The following is a 25,298-nucleotide window of genomic DNA, read 5'->3' on the forward strand; positions in this document are numbered from 1 at the left end:
AAACCTCTTATGCCCCAAATCCCCACACTCAAAACACTGCAGACTATCTGTGCTAGKAAACCTTGCGTAGAGCCCCTCCCCATGTCTCACTTTAAAATGCACGTTTAACTGTTGCTCAATGTTATTCAGAAACATGAATTTTTGCCTCTGGAACTAAACAACATGCTTTACGGCATCTGCTCCTGAAAACCTGCCGACAGTACACGAAAACTACTTGCAAACTTACCAAAACGACGCAGCTTTTTCCGGATTTGAACATCCGTAATAAATGGAGGCAGATTGGCAACTACCACTCTTGTCGAAGGAATTGAAAGAGGAGAAATTGGCACCAACACATCCCTTACAAATATTCCACTAGTAATTAGCCTAACCACTAAATGTACTCTTTTCATGAACACAACCACAGCTTTGTTCGTTCTGGATGCAGAATGTATAAATTCAGCTCCTACCTGTTCGCCAACCACAAGCAGAACCGCATCCACCTACACTCCATTCTCAGGAACACACCTGAATCCATGCTGTAATGACAGCATTGTTTCCACGCTGGGCTGCAAAGCCATCGCGCACTCCACACCATTCAAACCCCCAGGTGCATCAAAGCTGAGACCGAGAGACTGCAAAACAGCTTATATCTCAAAGCCATCAGACTGTTAAATAGCCATCACTAGCACATTAGAGACTGTTGCCTATATACATAGACTTGAAATCACTGGGCACTTTAATAAATGGAACACTAGTCACTTTGATAATGTTTACATATTTTGCATTACTCATCTCATATGTTTGTAATTTATTCTATTCTACTGTATCTTAGTCTATGCAGCTCTGACATTGCTCTTCCGTATATTTATATATTCCATTCCTTTACTTATATTTGTGTGTATTGGGTATATGTTGTGACATTGTTAGATATTACTGCACTGTCGGAGCTAGAAACACAAGCATTTCGCTACACCCGTAATAACATCTGCTAAACACGTGTATGTGACCAATAAAATGTCATTTGATTTTTAGGAAACTAAAACTCCGTCCCCTTCCTCCCTAACTTTGAACAAAAATATTGGGTACCGCTGAGAGAGAGCGAGAGAGATGTACATTTTCGTACACCACATCCTTGCTAAATGGAGATGCTTAACATGTATCACAATCACTTTAACACCTGTTCGTTGAAAAATTTGGTTTCTGATTAAGTAAAAAAAATAATTCCCTAAATAGTTTTTCAATAGAGWCTTTCCATTTACTCTTAATTAATGTAGTGATTAAATCTGCTAACAACATATAGAGATGTAATATAATATAGGCCATTTAGCAAATGCTTTTTTCTTCGTTAGGATAAATACATGAGTAACAGGTTTGATTATCGAGAGGAGCCCAGACCCAGGAAACATAATTAGTGGTTTGTGAGAGAGGAACAGCAGTCTCTCTCCTCTAGTGAAGCCTCTTCTTGGCTGTATGAGAGGTCTGGTGGATGGCTGTACACATCCCTCACTTAACCCTGCCACCCTGCCCTCCCTTGCTCATTGCCGGCCCTTGGTGACCCACCGGAACCCCAAACCCATCACGTTAATAACCGTGCTGTTAGAATCCATGCTCTGATGCTTTGATGCCAATTTCAAGGATGTCAGGGGTCAGGGGCAGATACAGTGTTCAGGCTCAGTCATAGCATGGGAAACAGGTATAGTAGCTGAGATTTTGGCGTTAAACTGTGACGCATCGGTTGTAAATGCGGGCCCAATGTATTGCTTAACCAATTAAAAGGGATATCTGTGGCCAACCATGTCKTTTTTAGCAGCTGGAGGGTTTGCAACTGGAATGGTTAGATGTCCCTCCATCGTGGATACATTCCAGGCTTTCCCTGTAGGGATTTCTTTATGATCTTGTAATTTCCTGATTGAAATCCCCAAGGAATGGGGTAGTACTCCCTGTACACCCATGACTGCGTGGCRAAACATGACTCCATGCATGTTGCCAGTATGTACTAACTGGACTGAAAAATACTGTGGTTTTTTTTCAATATAACATTCCAAAAGAAAATCAGAAGACTGGATAGTAATTTGTTTTTAACGTGAAGCCATGAGAGATTCTGATGCATTTGGATAACATTCATACGGTTAGAGCAATGAAGAGCTAATCTGGAAGCCTTGTTCTGTCACGCTCGTCGTAGAGAGGAGGACCAAGGGGCAGCYTGAAATGAATACATTCTTGATTTATTTAATGAAGACGAAAATGAAGAACACTTGACAAACTAATACAAAACAATAAACGACGAACGTGAAGCTAATGAAAACTAGTGCTGACACAAACACTACACATAGACAATCACCCACAACCCACAATACAAAACAGGCTACCTAAATATGGTTCCCAATCAGAGACAACGCAAAACACCTGACTCTGATTGAGAACCATATCACGCCAAACACATAGAAATAGACAAACCAGACATACAACATAGAATGCCCACACAGATCACACCCTGACCAACCAAAACATAAAACATACAAAGCAAACTATGGTCAGGGCGTGACATGTTCTGAGCCATTTGGAGCTTTTTTATATCTTTCTTTGCTGCAGATGACCATATTACTGGACAGTACTCTAASTGTGATAMMACCAGGGATTGAATCACCTGATTCAGTGTGCTCGATGTTACATCCTCTGAACATTTTCTTGTAACAGAAATTCCCTTACCCATCTTAATAACAATATTATCTGTGTTCTGACCATGATAAAGCTGTGTCCAACGCCTGGTATTTTAATTTTTTTCACTTGCTCTACATGCGTGGGGCGGCAGGTAGCCTAGTGGTTAGAGCATTGGGCCAGTAACCGAAAGGTTGCTAGATCAAATCCCCGAGCGGACATGGTAAAAATCTGTCGTTCTGCTCCCACTGTTCCTAGGACATCATTTTAAATAAGAATGTGTTCTTAATAACATGTTTAGTTAAAGGTTAAATAAGTGTTATTTTCATCTACAAATTCAATTGGGGATCATCAGCAAGCATATATCTTGAACCAAATACAATACATTTAGTTTTAGAAATTTGTTCATATCAACCCACTCAGACACTGTTCTTAGTTCACTGCTACATCTGTTAGCTCATTATATTCTCATGCTGCGCTATACATTGTGGAGTCATCTTTGTTCATTACTGAAGGTAAATCATTAGTGAAGGTAGTGTAGAGAAGTGGGCCTTGGCAACTTCCTTGAGGAACACCACAGTGTATATCTTTACTTTTTGAAAAACTACCTTTAAAGAACACGTTTTGCCTTCTCCTGGATAGATAGCTTTCCATCCAGGATAGAGCTGCAGACTTAAAACCACAACATTTGAGTTTACCGAATAACAGTTCATGATCAATTAAGTCAAAAGCAGCACTGAAATCTAGCAACACTGCACCAACTAACTTCGTGTCATCCATACTCTTTAACCAAGGATCTGTCATTTGTGCTAAGGCCGTACTCGTAGAATGCCCTTCTTTGTATGCATGCTGGAAACCCGTTATCAGACATTTACATGAGAAATTATCCTTGATTTGTACAGATACATTTTTTTCCAATAATTTACTTAACACAGGCAGCAAGCTTAAAGGATGACTATTAGGACCAGTGAATGCAGATCCTTTTTAATCCTTAGGTAGTCGAATAACCTTTGACTGTTTCCAGACTTCTGGGCACAGCCCATACATCAAGCACTTATAAAAAAATATGAGAGATTGGGGTAGATATTTGGTTAGCTGTATCTCTAAGCAATTTGGCGTCAAGATTATCTGGACCAGGTGACTTGCCATCCGAAAGAGACAACAGCATCCTTTCTACCTCTTCCCTTTCTACTTGATTAAATTCAAACATYCATTGCCTCTCCTTCATGATACAATCTTTTATAAGGGTATATGACATGGAGCCATCAGTTGGAATCATAGCATTCCTCAACTTGTCCACTTTGCCTGTAAAATATTCATGCATATGAATATCAATTCATACACACAAACAATCTAGGTCAAAAAGCGGAGAGGCTTTGTGCCGCGAGGTGTTGCTTTATCTTTTTTTTTAAACCAGGTTTGCTGTTTATTTGAGCAATATGCGATGGAAGTTCCATGCAATAAGGGCTCTATATAATACTGTATGCTTTCTTGAATTTGTTCTGTATGTGGGGACTGTGAAAAGACCCCTGGGGGCATGTCTGGTGGGATAAGTGTGTGTCAGAACTGTGTGTAAATTGACTATTTAAACAATTTGGGATTTTCAACACATTGTTTCTCCTCAACTCTTAGCCAAGAGAGACATGCATGCATAGTATTTATATCAGCCCTCTGATTACAATTAATAGCAAAACATGCCGCTGTGTTCTGGGCCAGCTGCAGCATAACTAGGTCTTACCTTGCAGCACTGGACCATACGACTGGACAATAATCAAGATTAGACAAAACTAGAGCCTACAGAACTTGCTTTTTGGAGTGTGGTGTCAAAAAAGCAGAGCATCTCTTTGTTACGTCTAGACCTCTCCCCATCTTTACAACCATTGAATCTATATGTTTTGACCATGACAGTTTACAATCTAAGGTAACGCAAAGTAATTTAGTCTCAATTTGTTCAACAGCCACACCTTTCATTTCCAGATTCAGCTGAGGTCCCGCACTTAAGGAATGATTGGTACCAAATACAATGCTCTTAGTTTTAGAGATGTTCACGGCCAGTTTATTACTGGCCACCCATTCCAAAACAGACTGCAACTCTTTAAGGGTTTCAGTGACTTCATTAGCTGTGGTTGCTGATGTGTGTATGTTTGAATCATCAGCATACATGGACGCATGTTTAATGCCAGTGGCATGTCATTGGTAAAAATAGAAAAGAGTAGAGGGCCTAGAGAGCTGCCCTGCGGTACACCACACTTTGCATGTTTGACATTAGAGAAGCTTCCATTAAAGGAAACTCTTTCAGTTATATTAGATAGCTCTGAATCCACGATATATGAATCCACGTTTTTTCAACAACAGGTTATGGTCAATAATATCAAAGGATGCACTGACATCTAACAGTACAGCTCCTACAATCTTCTTATTATCAATTTCTTTCAACCAATCATCAGTCATTTGTTTCAGTGCAGTACATGTTAAGTGCCCTTCTCTWTAAGCATGCTGAAAGTCTGTTGTTAATTTGTTTACAGAGAAATAGCATTGTATTAGGTCAAACACAATTTTTRCCCACTGTTTGCTAAGGGCTGGTAGCAAGCTTATAGGTTTGCTGTTAGAACCAGTAAAGGCCACTTTACCACTCTTGGGTAGCAGAAATTKTTTGGCTTCTCTCCAGGCCTGAGGACAAAGACTTTCCTCTAGGCTCAGATTAAACATATGACAGATAGGAATGGCTATAGAGTCAGCTACCATCCTCAGTAGCTTTCCATCTAAGTTGTCAATGCCAGGAGGTTTGTCATTATTGATTGATAACAATAATTTTTCCACCTCTCCCACACTACCTTTACAAAATTCGAACTTGCAATGCTTTTCTTTCATTATTCGTTTTTTATGCGTGAATACAATTGCTCATGGTTCATTGTTGGAATTTCCTGCATAGGTTTGCCCACTTTGCCAATGAAATAATCATTAAAATAAATAAGCCATCTGATTCGATGAAAGACGGWGTTGAATTTGTCTTTATGCCCATAATTTAATTTATAATGCTCCAAAGGAGGTTACTTTTTCATCATTCTTTATATCATTGACCATGGCTTCATAATAATGTAATAATAATTTCTCAATTTGCTGTAAATCAGCCAGTCAGATGTGAAGCAGACTTATTAGCCACTCCTTTTGCCCCTTCTCCTTCAGCCATACAGTTTTTCAATTACTCATCAATCCATGGAGCCTTAACAGTTCTAAGAGTCAGTTTCTTAACAGGTGCATGTCTATCAATAATTGGAAGAAGCAATTTCATAAATTCATCAAGTGCAGCGTCTGGATGCTCCTCATTAATCACATCAGACCAATAAATATTTTTAACGTCCACATAAGAGTCATAGCAAAATATGTTGTATGATCTCTTATACACTATTTTAGGCCCASCTGTTGGAACTTTAGCTTTCCTGGATATAGCCACTATATTGTGATCACTGCATTCAATGGGTACAGATACAGCTTGAGAACAAAGCTCTACAGCATTAGTAAAAATGTGATCGATACATGTGGATGATCTTGTTCCTGTAGTGTTTGTAAACACCCTGGTAGGTTGATTAATAACCTGAACCAGATTACAGGCACTGGTTACAGTCAGAAGCTTCCTCTCGAGCGGACAGCTTGATGAAAACCAGTCAATATTTAGGTCCCCAAGAAAGTCAACCTCAATGTTTACATCACATACACTATCAAMAATTTCACACACATTATTTAGTTACTGACTGTTGGCACTTGGTGGCCAATAGCAACACCCCAAAAGAAAAGGCTTTAGATGTGCCAAGTGAACCTGCAACCACAACACTTCAGTAACACTTGACATAAGATCTTCTCTAAGCATTACAGGGGACTGGCTCTGAATATATACAGCAACACCTCCCCCATAAGCATTTCTGTTCTCTTCTTTAGGTGTTATATCCTTGTATTGCTACTGATGTACAGTTGAAGTCGGAAGTTTACATACACTTAGGTTGGAGTCATTAAAACTCGTTTTTTCAACCACTCCACAAATTTCTTGTTAACAAACTATAGTTTTGGCAAGTCATTTAGGGCTCTACTTTGTGCATGACACAAGTAATTTTTCCAACAATTGTTTAAAGACAGATTATTTCACTTATAAATCACTTGTATCACAATTCCAGTGGGTCAGAAGTTTACATAAACTAAATAGACTGTGCCTTAAAAAAGCTTGGAAAATTCCAGAAAATGATGTCATGGCTTTAGAAGCTTCTGGTATATAATTTGAGTCAATTGGAGATGTACCTGTGGATGTATTTCAAGGCCTACCGTCAAACTCAGTGCCTCTTTGCTTGACATCATGGAATATCAAAAGAAATCAGCCAAGACCTCAAAAACATTTTTTGTTGACCTCCACAAGTCTGGTTGATCCTTGGGAGCAATTTCCAAACGCCTGAAGGTACCACGTTCGTCTGTACAAACAGTAGTGCGCAAGTAGAAACACCATGGGACCACACAGCCATCATACCGCTCAGGAAGGAGACGTGTTCTGTCTCCTAGAGATGAACGTACTTTGGTGCGAAAAGTGCAAATCAATCCCAGAACAACAGCAAAGGACCCTGTGAAGATGCTGGGAGGAAACAGGTACAAAAGTATCTATATCCACAGTAAAACGAGTCCTAAATCGACATAACCTGAAATGCCGCTCAGCAAGGTAGAAGCCACTGCTCCAAAACCGCCATATAAAAGCCAGACTTACGGTTTGCAACTGCACATGGGGACAAAGATTGTACTTTTGGAGAAATGTCCTCTGGTCTGATGAAACAAAAATACAACTGTTTGGCCATAATGACCATCGTTATGTTTGAGGAAAAGGGGAGGCTTGCAACCGAAGAACACCATCCCAACCATGAAGCACGGGGTGGCAGCATCATGTTGTGGGGGTGCTTTGCTGCAGGAGGGACTGGTGCACTTCACAAAATAGATGGCTTCATGATGTGGATATATTGAAGCAACATCTCAAGACATCAGTCAGGAAGTTAAAGCTCGTGTCACCAAATGGACAATGACCCCAAGCATACTTCCAAAGTTGTGGCAAAATGGCTTAAGGACAACGAAGTCAAGGTATTGGAGTGACCATCACAAAGCCCTGACCTCAATCCTATTGAAAATTTGTGGGCAGAACTGAAAAAGCGTGTGCGAGCAAGGAGGCCTACAAACCTGAATCAGTTACACCAGCTCTGTCAGGAGGAATGAGCCTAAATTCACCCAACRTATTGTGGGAATCTTGTGGAAGGCTACCCAAAACGTTTGACCCAAGTTAAACAATTGAAAGGCAATACTACCAAATACCAATTGAGTGTATGTAAACTTCTGACCCACTAGGAATTTGTTAAAATAAATAAAAGCTGAAATAAATCATTCTCTCTACTCTTATTCTGACATTTCACATTCTTTTGTGAAAAACTGAGTTTAAATGTATTTGGCTAAGGTGTATGTAAACTTCCGACTTCAACTGTATCATCACATGAATGATCTAAGTGAGTCTCGGAAATGGCTAATATATTAATGTTACCTGATGTTTGCAAGTTATTGATTTCATGAACCTTATTTCTAAGGCTGCATATTTTATTATGGGCTATTTTCAGCACTTTCCTGGGTAGCTTATCAGAGATAGACTTAATACTGAAAAGAGCAAACAAAGCAATAGAAAAAAATATACATTCAGCAGTCCATTAATCAATTGGTGTGTGTGTGTGTGCTGCAGGGTTGAAGATACAAACCCATAGGCTTGGCCCTCTCATCCCATCCAGGCTTCTGGGAGTGAAGGTGGACAATGAGCCTGTCATTGCGGATGTAAGCAATGTCTCCACGCACTCTGGCAGCTTTCATAGCTGGGATCAGTTGTTTCCTCTTCTGGCGAACAGCTTCAGGATAGTCCTCGTTGAGGAAGATATACGTTCCTCTCAAGTTCTTGGCTCTTTCCAGAACATCTACCTTGTCCTTGAACCTCAGGAACGTGACCACTATTGGCCTGGGCCTATCACCTGGGCCGGTGTTGGGTTTTCCAGTCCTTTGGGCATGCTCCACCTCAATCTTCCTGTGCTCCAGCTTCAATTTCTCAGAGATCATTTCCCTCACTTTGTCCTCAGACACTTTGTCCTTCAGGTCTCATGTGGAGATTCWGCGATTTCATCCACAACCATGTTGTTCTGCCTTGATTGTCCCTTTAGTCTGATTTATCTGTCATTGTTATCATGGATTCACACACAGAACCGATGACCTCTCTCAATGACTTACAGATCGCTGTCATCTTGCCGTTCTCCTGTTTCAACTCATCGAGCTGACCCTGGGAGAACTGCAAACTGTTCTTCAGGTCCTGGACCTCTCTGGTCAGATCGTCCATTCTTTTATTAGTAGAATCCACGAGTATTTGGACAAAACACTTGAAGATATTTTCTTGTTGTTGTAGCAACTGCTTGTAGGTCTCTTTTTGTTCATTTAATAATAAAAGATCCTTCACGTGTGATAGACACCACTGTCCTCAACGGTACTCCCGCCGGCTTTGATCTTTGTCATGGTAGCTAGCAACGTAGGTTAAGCTGTTACTCCTCGCAGTTTCAGACAGGGCAGGTCACGGGGAAAATTTTCAACCACAAACAGCACGGATCTAGACAGCCACATACCCGGGACAATCCGCGGTCCCAGCCACAATGGCTAACCACGTCGCGGGCTGCGTTCAAGAAAACCCTGCTAGCTTGATATGCAGCTAGCTAGCAGCTAGGCTAGCTGCGACGCCAAATAGCTCCTCAGACCGGTCCTTGTTCGGCAGGATCACTGGAAAGAGACCAGCAGTCCCAGCAACTGATGCCAACTGCTTCGCGTGATCCAAACTAAGAAGCTAGCTAGCTTTCCAATACACTTTCAAACAACAAACTTTTCAAACAAAAGGTAACCAAGAACCCGATGTTCACTCTGACAGAGCTTCAGAGTTCTTCTGTGGAGATGGGAGAACCTTCCAGAAGGACAACCATCTCTTCAGCACTCCACCAATCAGGCCTTTATGGTAGAGTGGCCAGATGGAAGCCACTCCTCAGTAAAAGGCACGGCAGCCCGCTTGGAGTTTGCCAAAGGCACCTAAAGACTCTCAGACTATGAGAAACAAGATTCTCTGGTCTGATGAAACCCAGATTGAATTCTTTGGCCTGAATGCRAAGCGCCACGTCTAAAGGAACGCTGGCACCATCCCTACGGTGAAGCATGGTGCATCATGCTTACTAGTCAGGATAGAGGCAAAGATGAACGGAGCAAAGTTCATCAAAGTTCATCGCCCCCAGACTGGGGCGAAGGTTCACCTTCCAACAGGACAACGATCCTAAGCACACAGCCAAGACAAAGCAGGAGTTGCTTCAGGTGTGACGGAAAAATTATGTTTTCACCTTCTTTGTTGGCTGTGTAACAATTATTTACTTAACGAATAGTCGATATTTCTGTTTTGCTAATGCTGTGTTTTATGGTCTCCACTATAGCACCCTGCAGCTTGTCTGGGTGTTGAGGACATGGGTTCTACTAGAGATAGCTTGAAACTGACAATTGACTTGTGTTGGTGATAAAAACCTGAAAGCTAGCATTCTATTGAGAAGATGTGGTGTGTGTGACTCGAGATAGAGAGAGCCTGGAAGAGTTAAGAACATTGCCTCATTGTCTCATCTTCCTGGCATCTGGGAAACAAAGTAAAATACCATCCTGTGTAGATAACCAAGGTGGCTTATGGGAAGGTTAAAAGTGACTGACTAAGCAATCTTGGTATATAAAAACAGTGCATCGTCTGTAAAGGCTAGACTCTCAGCCTAACAGTCAGTCAAGACTGGAGGGCTGACGGTCTCGTTATTGCAATAATTAATCAATATTAAATAAAGATGATTGTTTGAAGAAATGACCAAAACCAAGTCTCTCTCAGTACTGATTTTCCACGACATGGGACAAGTCTCTAAATGTCCTTGAGTGGCCCAGCCAGAGCCTGGACTTGAACCCGATCAAAAATCTCTGGGGAGACTTGAAAATAGCTGTGCAGRGACGCTCCCCATCCAACCTGACAGAGCTTYAGAGGATCTGCGGAGAAGAATGGGAGAAACTCCACAAATACAGGTGTGCCAAGCTTGTAGCGTCATACCCAAGAAGAGACTATGCTGTTATTGCTACCGAAGGTGCTTTAATAGAGTACTGAGTAAAGGGTCTGAATACTTATGTAAATGTGATATTTCCATTTTCTTATTATACATTTGCTAACATTTCTAAAAACCTGTTTTTGTATATGAACACTGCTGTAACGTAACAAATTGTGAAAAAAAGTCAAGGTGTCTGAATACTTTCCGAATGCACTGTACATAGAATAATTGAACACTGGTCACTTGAATAATGTTTACATACTGTTTTACCCACTGTACAGTCGTGGCCAAAAGTTTTGAGAATGACACATATTAATTTCCACAAAGTTTGCTGCTTCAGTGTCTTTAGATATTTTTGTCAGATGTTACTATGGAATACTGAAGTATAATTACAAGCATTTCATAAGTGTCAAAGGCTTTTATTGACAATCACATGAAGTTGATGCAAAGAGTCAATATTTGCAGTGTTGACCCTTCTTTTTCAAGACCTCTGCAAATCGCCCTGGCATGCTGTCAATTAACTTCTGGGCCACATCCTGACTGATGGCAGCCCATTATTGCATAATCAATGCTTGGAGTTTGTCAGAAATTGTGGGGTTTTGTTTGTCCACCTGCCTCTTGAGGATTGACCACAAGTTCTCAATGGGATTAAGGTCTGGGGAGTTTCCTGGCTATGGACCCAAAATATCGATGTTTGTTCCCCGAGCCACTTAGTTATKATTTTTGCCTTATGGCAAGGTGTTCCATCATGCTGGAAAAGGCATTGTTTGTCACCAAACTCTTCCTGGATGGTTGGGAGACGTTGCTCTCTGAGGATGTGTTGGTACCATTCTTTATTCATGGCTGTGTTCTTAGGCAAAATTGTGAGTGAGCCCACTCCCTTGGCTGAGAAGCAACCCCACACATGAATGGTCTCGGYATGCTTTACTGTTGCCATGACACAGGACTGATGGTAGTGCTCACTTTGTCTTCTCCGGACAAGCTTTTTTTCCGGATGCCCCCAAACAATTTGAAAGGGGATTCATCAGAGAAAATGACTTTACCCCAGTCCTCAGCAGTCCAATCCCTGTATCTTTTGCAGAATATCAGTCTGTCCCTGATGTTTTTCCTGGAGAGTAGTGGCTTATTTGCTGCCCTTCTTGACACCAGGCCATCTTCCAAAAGTCTTTGCCTCACTGTGCGTGCAGATGCACTCACACCTACCTGCTGCCATTCCTGAGCAAGCTCTGTACTGGTGGTGCCCCGATCCCGCAGCTGAATCAACTTTAGGAGACGGTCCTGGCGCTTGCTGGACTTTCTTGGGCGCCCTGAAGCCTTCTTCACAACAATTGAACCGCTCTCCTTGAAGTTCTTGATGATCCGATAAATGGTTGATTTAGGTGCAATCTTACTGGCAGCAATATCCTTGCCTGTGAAGCCCTTTTTGTGCAAAGCAATGATGACGGCACATGTTTCCTTGGAGGCAACCATGATTGACAGAGGAAGAACAATGACCACCCTCCTTTTGAAGCTTCCAGTCTGTTATTCGAACTCAATCAGCATGGCAGAGTGATCGCCAGCCTTGTCTACGTCAACACTCACACCTGTGTTAACGAGAGAATCTCTGACATGATGTCAGCTGGTCCTTTTGTGGCAGGGCTGAAATGCAGTGGAAATGTTTTTTGGGATTCAGTTCATTTGCATGGCAAAGAGGGACTTTGTAATTCATTGCAATTCATCTGATCAGTCTTCATAACATTCTGGAGTATATACAAATTCCCATAATACAAACTGAGGCAGCAGACTTTGAAAATTAATATTTGTGTCATTCTCAAAACTTTTGGCCACGACTGTATATACTGTATTCTAGTCATGGCTCATCCTAAATAACTATTGCTATGCACACCTTTTCTATTCATARATTGTCCATACTGTCTATACCCACCATTGTATGTATATACAGTATATTTTTATTCCAGACTATGACATTGCTCATTCTGATATTTCTTAATTTCCAATTTTTTCATTTATTTTTTGGATTATGTTTGTATTGTTTTGTACTGCTTGGTATTARTGCACTGTTGGAGCTAGAAACATAAGCATTTCGCTGCACCTACAATAACATCTGCAAATCTGTGTACACGACCAATAAACTTTGATTTGATTTTAAACTGTGCATTTTACAAATACATTTTATTTGACTTGAAGCCGCTAAAAGAAGGTTTGAAGGGGCCTGTTGCAGATGGTAATTTCTGCCTTCCCGATCAGGAATGACACCCGTTTCTAAAAAGATAATCCTATAACATTACTTCTTAATTACTACACATTGCTCGGGTTTAGATGAACACACACACTTATCTCAGTTGGTTTATCAGTACAATCTGTTGGGGAAATGTGTAATTGCCCTGCTGCAGATGGTGTAAGGTGTATTGTTATGCAATATCCAATGAATTGATACCCTGTAAAGAGGGGACTGAATTCTCCCATAGCATATTTTACCTCTCAAATGAGGTTTGTCAGGGCATATGCTCAACCCAGCATGATTATTAATGTTGTTAGAAAACTGCTTGCTTCATCACTTTATTTAGCTCTTTATCTCCCCTCCCCTCAGGAACTCAGGGAACTTCATTAATTAAGAGGCATACAGTGTTCCTGTGCTGCTCTTAGACAGCTTGTTGGTAGTCCCATTGGGAGCCCAGGGTTCCATTAGAAAGTGCCCCGAGAGTGAGTGAGCGAGAGGGTGAGGGGGTACGTTCTCGCCTGGGTAGTAAAAGTAGGACGTTAGTGGTGTTTGGTTAACAGCCCCAGCCCACTACACTATGGAGACAGAAGATGATTCATGCATCTATTTTGTTGACTCCCATTGCTTTTCCTATTCCATCCTTACTGTATCTCTCTGTTGGTTTCAGCTGTTTCTATATCATTCCTCCCTCTATCGCTCTCCTTTTATTCGTCCACCTCTCTCCTCTCTCTCCCTTCCTTTCTCACTCCCCTTCCTCCCTGTATCTATTTAAAGAGGACATGAGATCTAGGATATCAAGGTTCAGAAGTAGATGATCTGAATGGAATACGTCTGAGGTCCCTAGACACCCAGTCATGTCAAAAAGCTGCAGCCGAGAGAGAAAGTGCCAGTGCTGTTCTGCTTGCTCTCTGTGGAGACATTTTGATCAGTGGAAGGGAAGGTGTTTTGTCTCCGCAAGTGCCCTGTTGGCCACAGATTTAGCTGTGGTGGTATCATAGACATGACAGCTCCTATTTCCTCTCTCTCTCCCTGTCTCTCTGGCWGATACGTACGCAGTTAGCAGTGAAGTCTCAGTCCTGCACTCTATGCCATGACAACAAATATGACAAAGACGGCACAATGCAAGTGATAGGGGATCGATGAGACTTGATATAAAGTCAGTAGGTAAATCTACATCTGATTAGGTGGAAGAAGGAGAGGGGTTAACTTTACAGCTTGTAGTCTGTATCATGGTTGTATTAATGGATAGTTCTCTGAAAATGGCCAAACCTGCTGATGTATCTATCACAGTTTATATTTGCTGGGGCACATGTTACATTTTCTCTCTTAGCCTCTTTTTGTGAGATTAATCTCTTGGCTGTCTCAGTGGCTCAGTAGGAAATACCTCTTGTTATCCGGAGCTGTACATACAGGACTGAGAGGAGGGCACTTTTAGAATGACCATCACTCTCTCAGCTAAGTTTGGTTCCTAACACCTAACAGCATTGGTTGCTGTTTGGGATTTTAGGCTGGGTTTCTGTATAGCACTTTGTGACATCTGCTGATGTAAAAATGGCTTAATAAATTTGATTGACTTCAGTGAAATACTGTTATATTCTGGGAAATACTGTAGATTGCTGTACAGATTTCAAACTTGACTTTACTACTGATGAGATTAAGATCATGGGGATGGTGGATGAACCCTCGTAGGTGTTATTCTGGCTCATGGGTATTTGTCAGCCGGTATGTGAGCCTATAGGGTCATGAGTCTGTTGTGTGGCTGCTGTGGTGCGAGTTATACCAGGGCCTTCAGTTCTGATTATCCAAGGCTAGATTGGGCTGTCTTCATGGTGTTGGCCAGTGGAGCGTCTGATTGGACAGTTGACCTAAGGGGTACCAGTGGCCATTTTTCCTGCTTTTTCATCAGAGTGGCAGCTGAGTCCAGTGATCAGAAATCTATTTATTTCTTTCTTCCCACCTCTTCCTCGGTTCTGATTAGGTGGAATACAGCTATGACCGGAAGTTACTTTTTTGTAGCAGGTTAGGATAATTCTTGTGGTAGTTAAGGAGAATTAGGTTCAGGTTAGGAAAAAGGTTAGGGTTAGCTAAAATGCTCTCCTAACTTGCTACGAAAAGTCACTTCCGGCCATAGCTGTAATTCCTATAGTCACAACCCTGTCCCTCTATCTCAAATTCAAATGCAAATTCACCATTCATCATATCACTCTCTTTCTCTCTCTCACTTTGTATTTAGCTCTCACATTCTTCCTCCCCCTGTACTCATTCCCTCTCTGTCTCTCTCGATATATCCCTCCTCCATTCCTCTTTCTCTCTATCTCTCTCTCTTTCTCTTGTTCACAATATACATTCGTGTGTGTATGCATGTGTGTGTGTACTGTCATACTGTAAATTATTTTTCACACGCTACTTTAATCTCAATTGAAATTCTCCATCCTCTTTGTGTGTGTCTGCTGGTTCCTCCATTTGTTAATCACTCTTTTCTTTGGGGAAGGGGCAGCCTGATCTTTGTGAAGACGCTTTGATTAGTTCTACGATGTGCTGGATCTGCCCAGACAGTTGACAGACATTAGCCCTCCATGGGAATCCCCATTTAGCCAAATCGACCAGAGTCGACCATGCTCATCAGCATGTTAGTTGCCAAGCCCAGAGAACCAGAAGGCTCTTGGACATGCTGTAATACCAACTGTTAAAGTGTTTCTGACAATGTAGATAGACATTTTGTTATTTATAGAGATAACATCACATTTTTTGTCATTTCAGGGTTGACATAAAGTGTTTTTTTGCTGGCAACATTAACATTTCCTTTGATTGCAATATTTGGACCTCCTGTGAAACTGAAGAGCTACCAAGCTTGTAGGCATGCATACTCAAAGAGGATTTGAGGATCCCTTTTGAAGAACGTTATTTACCGTCTCTCCGCATTCATTTGCACTGATCAGTGGAAAATAATTTACCCCCAAATGATTTAAATATGCAACACATTTCAGTGTTCTACTACCATTCCATAATGAACTTAACCCTCATGTCCATGCGTATATTCATGCATATCTCTGTCAATGTGTGTGTAATTTTCAATTTACTGCATGTAGGCTATCATTACTATTGAGGTTTTATCTGTATATGATATATTCTGAGCTTGGTATTGCCTGTGGCTTGTTCTCTTGATACTGTTTTTTTAAGCTCTTCTTCCTCTCAGATTTTCTCTGTGCTCAGTCCCTCTGGGACACGGGGGGGGGGGGGGGGGGCGGCTTGTGTAAGACGACTGTCAGCAGGGACGGGAGAGGGGTGTTTGTTGCAGAGGGACAGAGGAGAACCATGATGAGGTGGTTGTAAAAAATGTTTAACCGTTTTGAGTTTTAGTCTTGAAAGGTGCCAGCTGTAGTAATTATGCAATTGTCTCTGGGTGCATTTTCTGAAGAGAAGACAGAAAAGCCCTCACAAAACCTACCCAGTATCGGTCCGCAAATACAGGACGATTAAAGGCCCAGTGCACAACTTTTTAGTTGTAAAAACMGAATGCCTTCAACTGAAATGTGTCTTCCGCATTTAACCCAACCCCTCTGAATCAGAGAGGTGTGGAGGGCTGCCTTAATCGACATCCACGGTGCCTGGGGAACAGTGGGTTAAGGGGGCACACCTCAGGGGCAGAATGACAGATTGTTACCTTGTCAGCTCGGGGATTCGATCCAGCAACCTTTCGGTTACTGTCCCAATGCTCGAACCACTAGGCTACCTGCCGCCCCTTTTGACTGGTACTGTATATACAAAAGTTTGGACATACCTACTCATTCAAGTTTTTATTTTATTTTTTACTATTTTCTAAAATTGTAGAATAACAGTGAAGACATCAAAACTATGAAATAACACAAATGGAATCATGTAGTATCCACAAAAGTGTTAAACAAATGCCAAGAGTGTGCAAAGCTGTCATCAAATTAAAAGGTGGCTACTTTGAAGTATCTCAAATATAAAATATATTTTGATTTGTTTAACACTTTTTTGCTTAGTACATGATTCCATATGTGTTATTTCATAGGTTTGATGTCTTCACTTTTATTCTACAATGTAGAAAATAATAAAAATAAAGAAAATCCTTGAATGAGTAGGTGTATCCAAACCTTTTGACTGGTACTGTATATATTTATTTTTTATTTTTCAGGGGGTGCTGCAGCTGCCTCAGCACCCCTACTTTCTGGCTATGCCAAGAAGTGAAACACATCCTCCTCCTGAGGCTGCTTAGTAAGACATGTACTCCTGCTGTAGCCTACAAGAGGTTTCAAGGGCTGAGGCAACATGAAGAAAAGCACATTATTATAGCCTATACTGCTGACCAGATTCTGACTCATGATAGTAATAATAAGATATTCATAATACTGCTTCACTTAGTGATCCCCTGATTAACAAGTCACTCTGCAATTCAGATTCACATCAATTATTTTATCATTAGTTCAACATTTAACTCKATTCAAATTTACATATTGATAATATTAATCAGAACCAAAAATAATATGCGTATTTGTTTCACAATCCTGCCTATTGACTATTGTCTTTTGTGTGAATACCTAAGTTCCCTTCTAAATATGAGTCGAGTACTCCTGACAAAACCGTTCTAGTGGTAAAATATCAACTGCACGCGTGACTGAATGAGTTTGATGTGATGCTCAGGAGGGGCCCAGGGGTATGCTGGGCCTGTCGTATGGGCCCGCCGTATGGGTCGCCTCACAGCTTATTACTGTGGCATTGACATCATATGCAGCTGAGCAGCCCTGCTGGGGTCTGATGGGGTTTCAGCGGCTGGAAGTGGGACTTCTCTGGGTCTGAAGCCTGCCTCTGTCTCTAGCTATCTCTCTCCCTGTCTCTTTCTCTCCCTGTCTCTGTCTCTCTTTCACTCTCTCCCCGTTTCAGAGGGTCTCTATCTGCTGTCTGTCTGCTCAAAGAGAGAGGGGGAGTTCACAGCCGGCTCAATGAGGAAGGGAAAGAAAGGGATGAAAAGAGAGAGGGAAAGGGCGTCCGAAGATAACAAAAGGAGTATAGTCCTGAAAGGGTGAATTTACACATTAAAGACCCTCGAAAACAGTTTGGCATTTGCACATCCAAACCAATGTACCATACTCAACACGCCACAGTCTCTGGGATTCTTAATGTAATAGCTGCCATTTCTTCGGTATTCATATAAAGTACATATTCTTTTTGAAGAGTAAAATGAACATTGGTGGACTAACATATAAATAGATGTTAAGTGAGCCAGGCAGATATAAAAGGCGTAATGGTAGTGTTGTTGTCATGGTACTGATCTCAGTATCAGTGGCCTTGACTGAGCCTGCAGAGTCAAGTGCTTTGAATTCACCTATTGAGAGGAAAACACATCAAAGACAATCTATCTAGTAGGTCACACACAGCAGCTCAAAAGGTTTGTGAAAAAACCCACAGTGATATCCAGGACCCACTCCACCGGGAAATATAGTGGCACCTGAACATTGTTGCAATAAATATGTACCAACGAACGAAGTCAAGACTATTTCCCATTACTATTGTGTTTTGATGTCTTTTTCAATCTGTGAGGGGAAATTATAAAAGTGCATCTGACTGTTGTCGTCAAGGGAGTTTATTCCACTGTGGTTCGTTCTGTTGGGATTTGTTTAGCTTGATTTAATTACATGACAGGTAGTCTCACCTGAGGAGGCACTCAATTACTGGTGCTCTCTTTCTCTCTCATTCTATCTCTCTCCCTCTTTTTATCTCTCCACGGTTTACCTACAAGTTAATTGATTGTTTTTCTCTTGTTCTGTCTTGTTTGATTTACCCTCCTGCAGAAGTAAGAGCTTAGGTAAGCTCCTCCAGGACCTTTTCTGCCACAACACAACTCCCCGCTTCTCCTCCAATCACCCCTGGACTACACCTACCACTGAGGTAGAGCTTCAGGAGACTACCGGGAGAGTCAGATTCCTGCCCCTGGAATAACAACAAGTGTGCATCCTTTTACACTTTTCATCCTTAATTTCAAATCCACCTACTCTGATTACGAGGGGGGGGGGGGGACGACGGACGTTTGCTAGCATCTCTGGCCTCTTGGAATCGATCCTGTGGGAACTGTTCTAGTTTTGAGCCTGCATTGCTTCAGCTGACTCGGACCATCTGGTGTGTTTCTGTTGAACACTTTCAGGAACTAACACATAGATGTAGTACTCTGCTGCAGGGATACGTTGGTACATTGTAACCTAACAACAAGCCCTATCAGAAGAGGTAGAGAGGAGAGGCCCATCTGGAGTGTGCCCACTGGGCACAGATGTCAATTCAATGTCTTTTCCACGTTGGTTCAACCTAATTTCATTGGAATGACGTGGAAGCAACGTTGATTCAACCAGTGTGTGCCCAGTGGGTGGTGTGTTAGAGCTAGTGGAAGATACACCTGTGTACTTATAGGAGGCCCTGCAGAAGAAGACCTGATCCTTCCTGAACTGTAAACACACATGGTATCTCTGAGGAGATAGCTGTCCATCTTTTCTCCCTGGGTGGAGAAACCCCTTCCTGCACTCAGCCAGCGTCACACCACCGGGACTCTAACGATTGCTCTACATCTCCCCATATCTGTCTATCTCGGTCTGTTTTCTCTTTATCTTTCTTTTTCACCTGTCTACTTTACTTCACCCTCTCTCAATTTCTCTCCTCCCCATTCATTCTCTTTTTCTCCTTTTCCACAACACCCATTCCTGTCACATGCTCTCTCTGTTTTCATAATTAACGATGCTTGTGTACCAATTAGACTTTCAGTCGGTGCGACCCAAACCCTGAGAGCCCCAGTGGAAGTAGGGACCTTTGGAGTGCTGCTGGTGTGTGGATCGTGCTGTTCTAGACCTCCACCCACCACCCCACCCCCCAGTACCCCCTGTCATTGGCCCTGGCTGTAAATGTCACGGCGGCGGCTGACTGCGGCTGAATCGTCCACAGGGTCACAGGGCTGGCTCTTTTATTTTCCACAGGCCAGGGATCTCTGTGGGAGCCTTACTGTGTCTCAGGGGAACAAAAGTTACTCCTCAGCCCCAGTTGGGCCCTGACAGCTGCCTTCTGGAATTTAGTGGTTTGGTCTAATTAGAAATATTCTGTCTCACCTCGAGAGCTTATTCTTATTATACTTGGAGGGAGTTTTCATTTAAAGACTTTGTTCGGTTTTGGTTTTTACCCTCTTCACCAGATTCAAATAACAGCTGAAGCCCAGGATAATTGCCTTTGGCTGAGAATGTGAATGCAGGTTCCTTCCAAATTGCAGTGGATTATCATGAATTATCATTACCGTGAAGGTCACACCCTGTAGGTTTTTCTCCTTCGTTGTTTGATCCAGCTCCATCTTCCACTTGACGCTAACATTTCACAGGGATTGTGCATAAAGGCATGCACACCTTTTGCGTGTGTTCGCTATAGGAAGCCTTCAAAAAACCTTGTTTTAGCATATTCCTCTCTAGAGAGCAGCGTACAGCTGCACAACAATCAACTGCGGGGATTTTTTTACCAAAATAAAGGCCCTTGAATGGAGGAAAAGGAGAAATAAAGGGCAGATGGCAACCCTGCTTTAAAACATCAACAAATGAATTAATACAACATTGGGTGGTAGAGGCATTTGGCAAAGTGCTGAAGTAGCCTCTCTCTCTCTCCCCCTCTCTCTTTCTCTGTCACGTTCCCTCTCTCACTTGAGACAGGGGATCAGGTAGCAGAGCAGAAAGACCGGAGGTTGATCCGCAGTGCCCCTGCTTCTCTGTTGTGTTTTTGTTTGTCCCCCCACCCGTCCGTGCATGTAATGACCCATCACCTTCGTCAGCCTCAGGAGAGATGCCTATACTCGAGATGGCAGTGAGCCTAGTCAAGTCCCTGTACTGGGAGGTGTTCCCCCCCATGTCCACGTGCAGGGTCTACTGCACCCCTGTGTTCCATGACGGCCTGCTCTATGTGCTCGGTGGCTGCAGTGAGACAGGCCTGCCTCTAGACACTGCCGAGGTGCTGGACATAGAGAGCCAGACATGGACCCAGCTACCTCCACTCCCTACAGCCCGGGCGGGGGCATCAGCGGTGGCCCTTAGGGGTCAGGTGATGGTAATGGGGGGCATGGATGGCCAGCAGAGCCCCCTGTCCTCCGTGGAGGTCTACAACCCTGACGAGGGCAAGTGGGAGAGGAAGGCCAGCCTAGGACAACCCTCCATGGGCATCACCTCATTAGAGAAAGGTAAGAGTCCACCTCATACTGTACTACTGCTGCAACAGGATAATATAATGTTGAGCTCCAACCCTCTCACTCTGCTGTTTCATAATTTAACTGTGAATCATACTGGAAAAGGCTTTCCACAGTCCTGACAAGTTCTCCCAGGAGCAGATTCTCGTTAGTTCTAATTAACTAGTGTCACTAAGACCTTTAAGACTGTTATGCATAGTGAGGAGCTTTAGTTGTTTTCTCGAGCTGTGGTTTAGAAGAATACCTCATCCTGATTAAGTAAACATTTTGGATATGAAACCATTTCCCCTTTCCCTGTCATCTGAGAGTTGTCTCAAGTTATGTACAGCACCAGTCAAAGGTTTGGACACACCTACTCATTGCAGGGTTTTTCTTTATTTTTACTATTTTCTGCAATTTATAAACTTGATCTCCACTACATTATCTCACATTTCTTTTCGACTAGCATTTCATTTTCAACAGTGGAGATTTGTATACACCTTGCTGTCTGTCTCTCCGACATTTGCAACATTGTTTCAATATTCAAATTCGATCTCCAGCTGTCTCATAGTAATGAACATGTCGGGAGTCGGAACGAGACAAAGGCAGCGAAATCATGAATCAGCTGGCATTATTTGTATGGATATATACAAAGAAATATAAATTTAAAAAAGGTACAATGAAATGAAGTGCATCTAGTTTGCAGTCTTTCCAGCTTCTGTTTAAAGTGATTGTGTTAGCTGTGTTGTTGGCTAGATCCTCTGACCAACAGTGCCCTGACGAGTGAGCACATTTATCACAGGCGAAATCATGTCTCATTAGCTCATTGTTATGGATGTATACAAATATACTGTATGTCACTAGAAAACAGCTTAAACAAATGCAAGCTACTTTGCTGTTATTCTGTCTGCACTTTTTGGCGTGACTCTTTTCTGTTATTCTGGCTGCACTTTTTGACATGACTAAGTTAGCTGTAGTTGGCTCGCTAGCAAGCAAGGGATAAACACGTTGCCAGTCAGTATGACAATAGAACATTTAGAACTAATGACTGGGTCGRGTTCATAGATACAGAACAAAAAGACTGAATGACTGGGTCTTGTCTCTGGCAACCGAACTCTCTGGCAACCCTAGATTGAAAGGGGCTATTTCTATGTGAATTAATGAGGAGGCGGAACACACCTAAATTCAAACTGTTGTTAGAAAATAAAACTTATTAGAAAATAATTAGAAATTGAAACATAGCCTATAGATAATTAGCAGGCAGCGCGTGTTAACTGTCCTGTTGCGTAACGATCACATTTTGGAACAGTGAGTGCATTCTGACATCACCTGCATGAAACGACTCACGCCGTCAGAGCTCGCGTGTGAAAAGGTAAAAACATTATTGGCATTGTTGAAATCGATTTTCATAAATAGTCAGCAAGCTAATATTTAGGAGGACTGATGGTTTGACTAGCTAGCAAGCTTGTTCTCTAGGTTACCATGGCAACTAGTACAGCCATCTACTAAACTTGCAAGCAACTTCGTGACTACCTCATGAAGCTGGTTGAGAGAATGCCAAGAGTGTGCAAAGCTGTTATCAAGGCAAAGGGTGGCTACTTTGATGAATCTCAAATACAAAATATATTTTGATTTGTTAAACACTTTTTTGGTTACGACATGATTCCATATGTGTTATTTCATAGTTTTGATGTCTTCACTATTATTCTACAATGTAGAAAATAGTAAAAATAAAGAAAAACCCTGTAAAGAGTAGGTGTGTCCAAACTTTTGACTGGTACTGTATGTTTATGCAGATTGAAGAGCTGCTGGAGAGAGGAGATATGGATGTTTAGCTTTATGTGCTCCTCTGCAGTTTCCTGTTGCTCTCTGTTTACATTACTACTTATCAGACGGCTGTATCACTATGACCTTTCAAGGTCATAATATAGAGTCATACTGAAGATAGGAAACAGCACAGGTAGACAAGTGACTTTGTTCAGTATAGGTGAAGTGTTGTTTCRATTGTGTTTTCTGTAGGCGGTTTCAGTTTGTTTATACACAGCTGTCTGAATGTGAACATGCTTCTACTTTAGGCCTCTGGTTTTCACAAGTATCCCTGGGTACAAGAGAGAGTGGAACTTAGTTAAAACACTCTCAGTGTACTATGAGTGGGAGCAATTATGGTTTTAAAATCTGTGAATAATCACTGGTAAAGCTTATGGAAATATACTTCTGTTACCTTTTCAGGCCTTTGTGACTGACTTCCCCCTCTTGTTTGTTTTAGTTTTAATTATTCATCACAAGTGTTTGATAGGGGTGTCACACAGCTGGCTGAGAGATGGCCTCATTCTGGAATATGTCAATTAGTCTCTGTGTGTTGGAGTGTGATGTTGACATGGGGTGTGATGTGAGAGGATGCCAATGATTTATCAGTTGAGACAGTAGACAGAGAGCATACCTGACTCCTGCTCTGTCCCAAAGCATGTCCAATATCAGCCTTGACCTACAGCTACCTTATCTTCATCCACAGACATTACATGCCGTCATGTTTAATTGGCTGTCTGGCATGATATAACATCTTGGTTACAGGTGCAAGCTAAAACATCCCGGTGTACAAATAATGAATTGTTTTCCGTTTCAATATGCCTGCTAGCGTCTAATGCTGTTTTCACAAATCAGGCAACAAGTACCTTTGAGACAGGATATGGCAAAATTGATTATCATTGTATTCTGTAAAGTATTGAGTGTAAAGGTGAACTATGCGGAGCAGTAGCTCTGTTTCAACAGTACTCTATTTCATTTGCTAAGTCTCAGTAGTGCTCCTACTGTGCCAGTGAGGTCTGTCAGTGAGGTAGTGATGGCTTCATGTGCTGTGTGGACTGGCAGCTGTAAGCTGTGTGTGGTAAATAAGCCGGAGAGGTATACTACAAAGCAGGATTAGCCAGCTAACTCGTCGAAATATTTGTGATGATATTTTGTAGAAAGATACACTTGAAATGGGCATGGTCTAATTAATTTAACAAACGAATGACATATTTAAGTTCAGCTAGGATTTTAACCATAAAATCAATAGTTATTTCTGGTTGCTTATCAAAGTTAGCTGGCTAACTCATTGATTTAGCTTTGTAATGTACCCCTCTGGTCTCTGACTTGTACTCTAAACTTCCCAACCTATCAGCTTCTCCACTGATACTTCCTGATGGCTCTCTGACAGCTGAGTGACAGTTGGCTCTGAGGCTAGCCCCTCAGCCCCTCAGCACATCACATCATGCAGAATAGACAGCTGTATTCTCACCCACCTCTTCCCCATCCCTCACTCCTCTTATCAAACTCTGTTTTTCTCTCTTTAACCATTTTCCTTCTCACTCCTTCACTCACACTCTTGGTCGTGCAGTCAACTGATCAAGCGAGCATTGCTGTTGCTTAGCAACAAGTGTGTGTGTATGTTTGTATTTAGATGTGTGACAGCGAGAGAGTGTGTGTGTGTTGGGGCGAAGAGCAACCCAGAGTGCACAACAGCATCGTTTTTAACCGTGGTGACACAACCCAGAGAGCACAACGGCACCTTTTTTAACCGTGGTGACACAACCCAGTGAGCACAACAGCATCGTTTTTAACCGTGGTGACAACCCAGAGAGCACAATAGCATCATTTTAAACCGTGGTGACACAATCCAGAGAGCACAATAGCATCGTTTTTAACCATGGTTGCGTCACCGTGCCAACCTTTGATTCCCTCTTCTCTTCTCTTCTCTTCGGTTGCTGTTTCTGTTGGTTTTGTGAAATGGCATGCATGGCTGGGGTTAGGCCCTGCCTTCTTCTCCTATCCACCTATGAACTGGGCCTCTCCACCTCTGAACTGAATCCGTCTTCTCCTGTTTTTTCCACAGCCACCCATGTCTTGCCAATGGAGGTTAAAGCTTAGAGAGAGTGCTTTTAATTTCACATTTATCAGGAACAAGCCTGGTAAATTTCACTTTCTACTTAATATGTGCTTCATATCTAAGATTATTCCAAGTAGTGGCTGTAGTCTTTTGATGGGCTGTCAAGCCTTCCCTATTGGCTGGCCTGCTACTTGCCTGATTAAAAAGCAGTTTGATTGT

The 25,298-nt window shown here is 42.1% G+C and overlaps 1 protein-coding gene across 1 annotated transcript in view; it reads left to right on the plus strand.

Moving 5' to 3' along the window:
• Positions 1-19,887: 19,887 nt before the first annotated feature.
• Positions 19,888-25,298, plus strand: part of klhdc8b (kelch domain containing 8B) — a 108,596-nt gene continuing 103,185 nt past the window's right edge. Inside the window, exon 1 of the mRNA XM_023991065.3 lies at positions 19,888-21,229. Coding sequence (XP_023846833.1) covers positions 20,839-21,229 — 391 coding nt within the window. The 5' untranslated portion in view covers positions 19,888-20,838. The remainder of the gene's footprint in view (positions 21,230-25,298) is intronic.

The sequence above is a fragment of the Salvelinus sp. IW2-2015 genome, linkage group LG7 (genome assembly GCF_002910315.2).
Source record: "Salvelinus sp. IW2-2015 linkage group LG7, ASM291031v2, whole genome shotgun sequence".
Classification (NCBI taxonomy): domain Eukaryota; kingdom Metazoa; phylum Chordata; class Actinopteri; order Salmoniformes; family Salmonidae; genus Salvelinus; species Salvelinus sp. IW2-2015.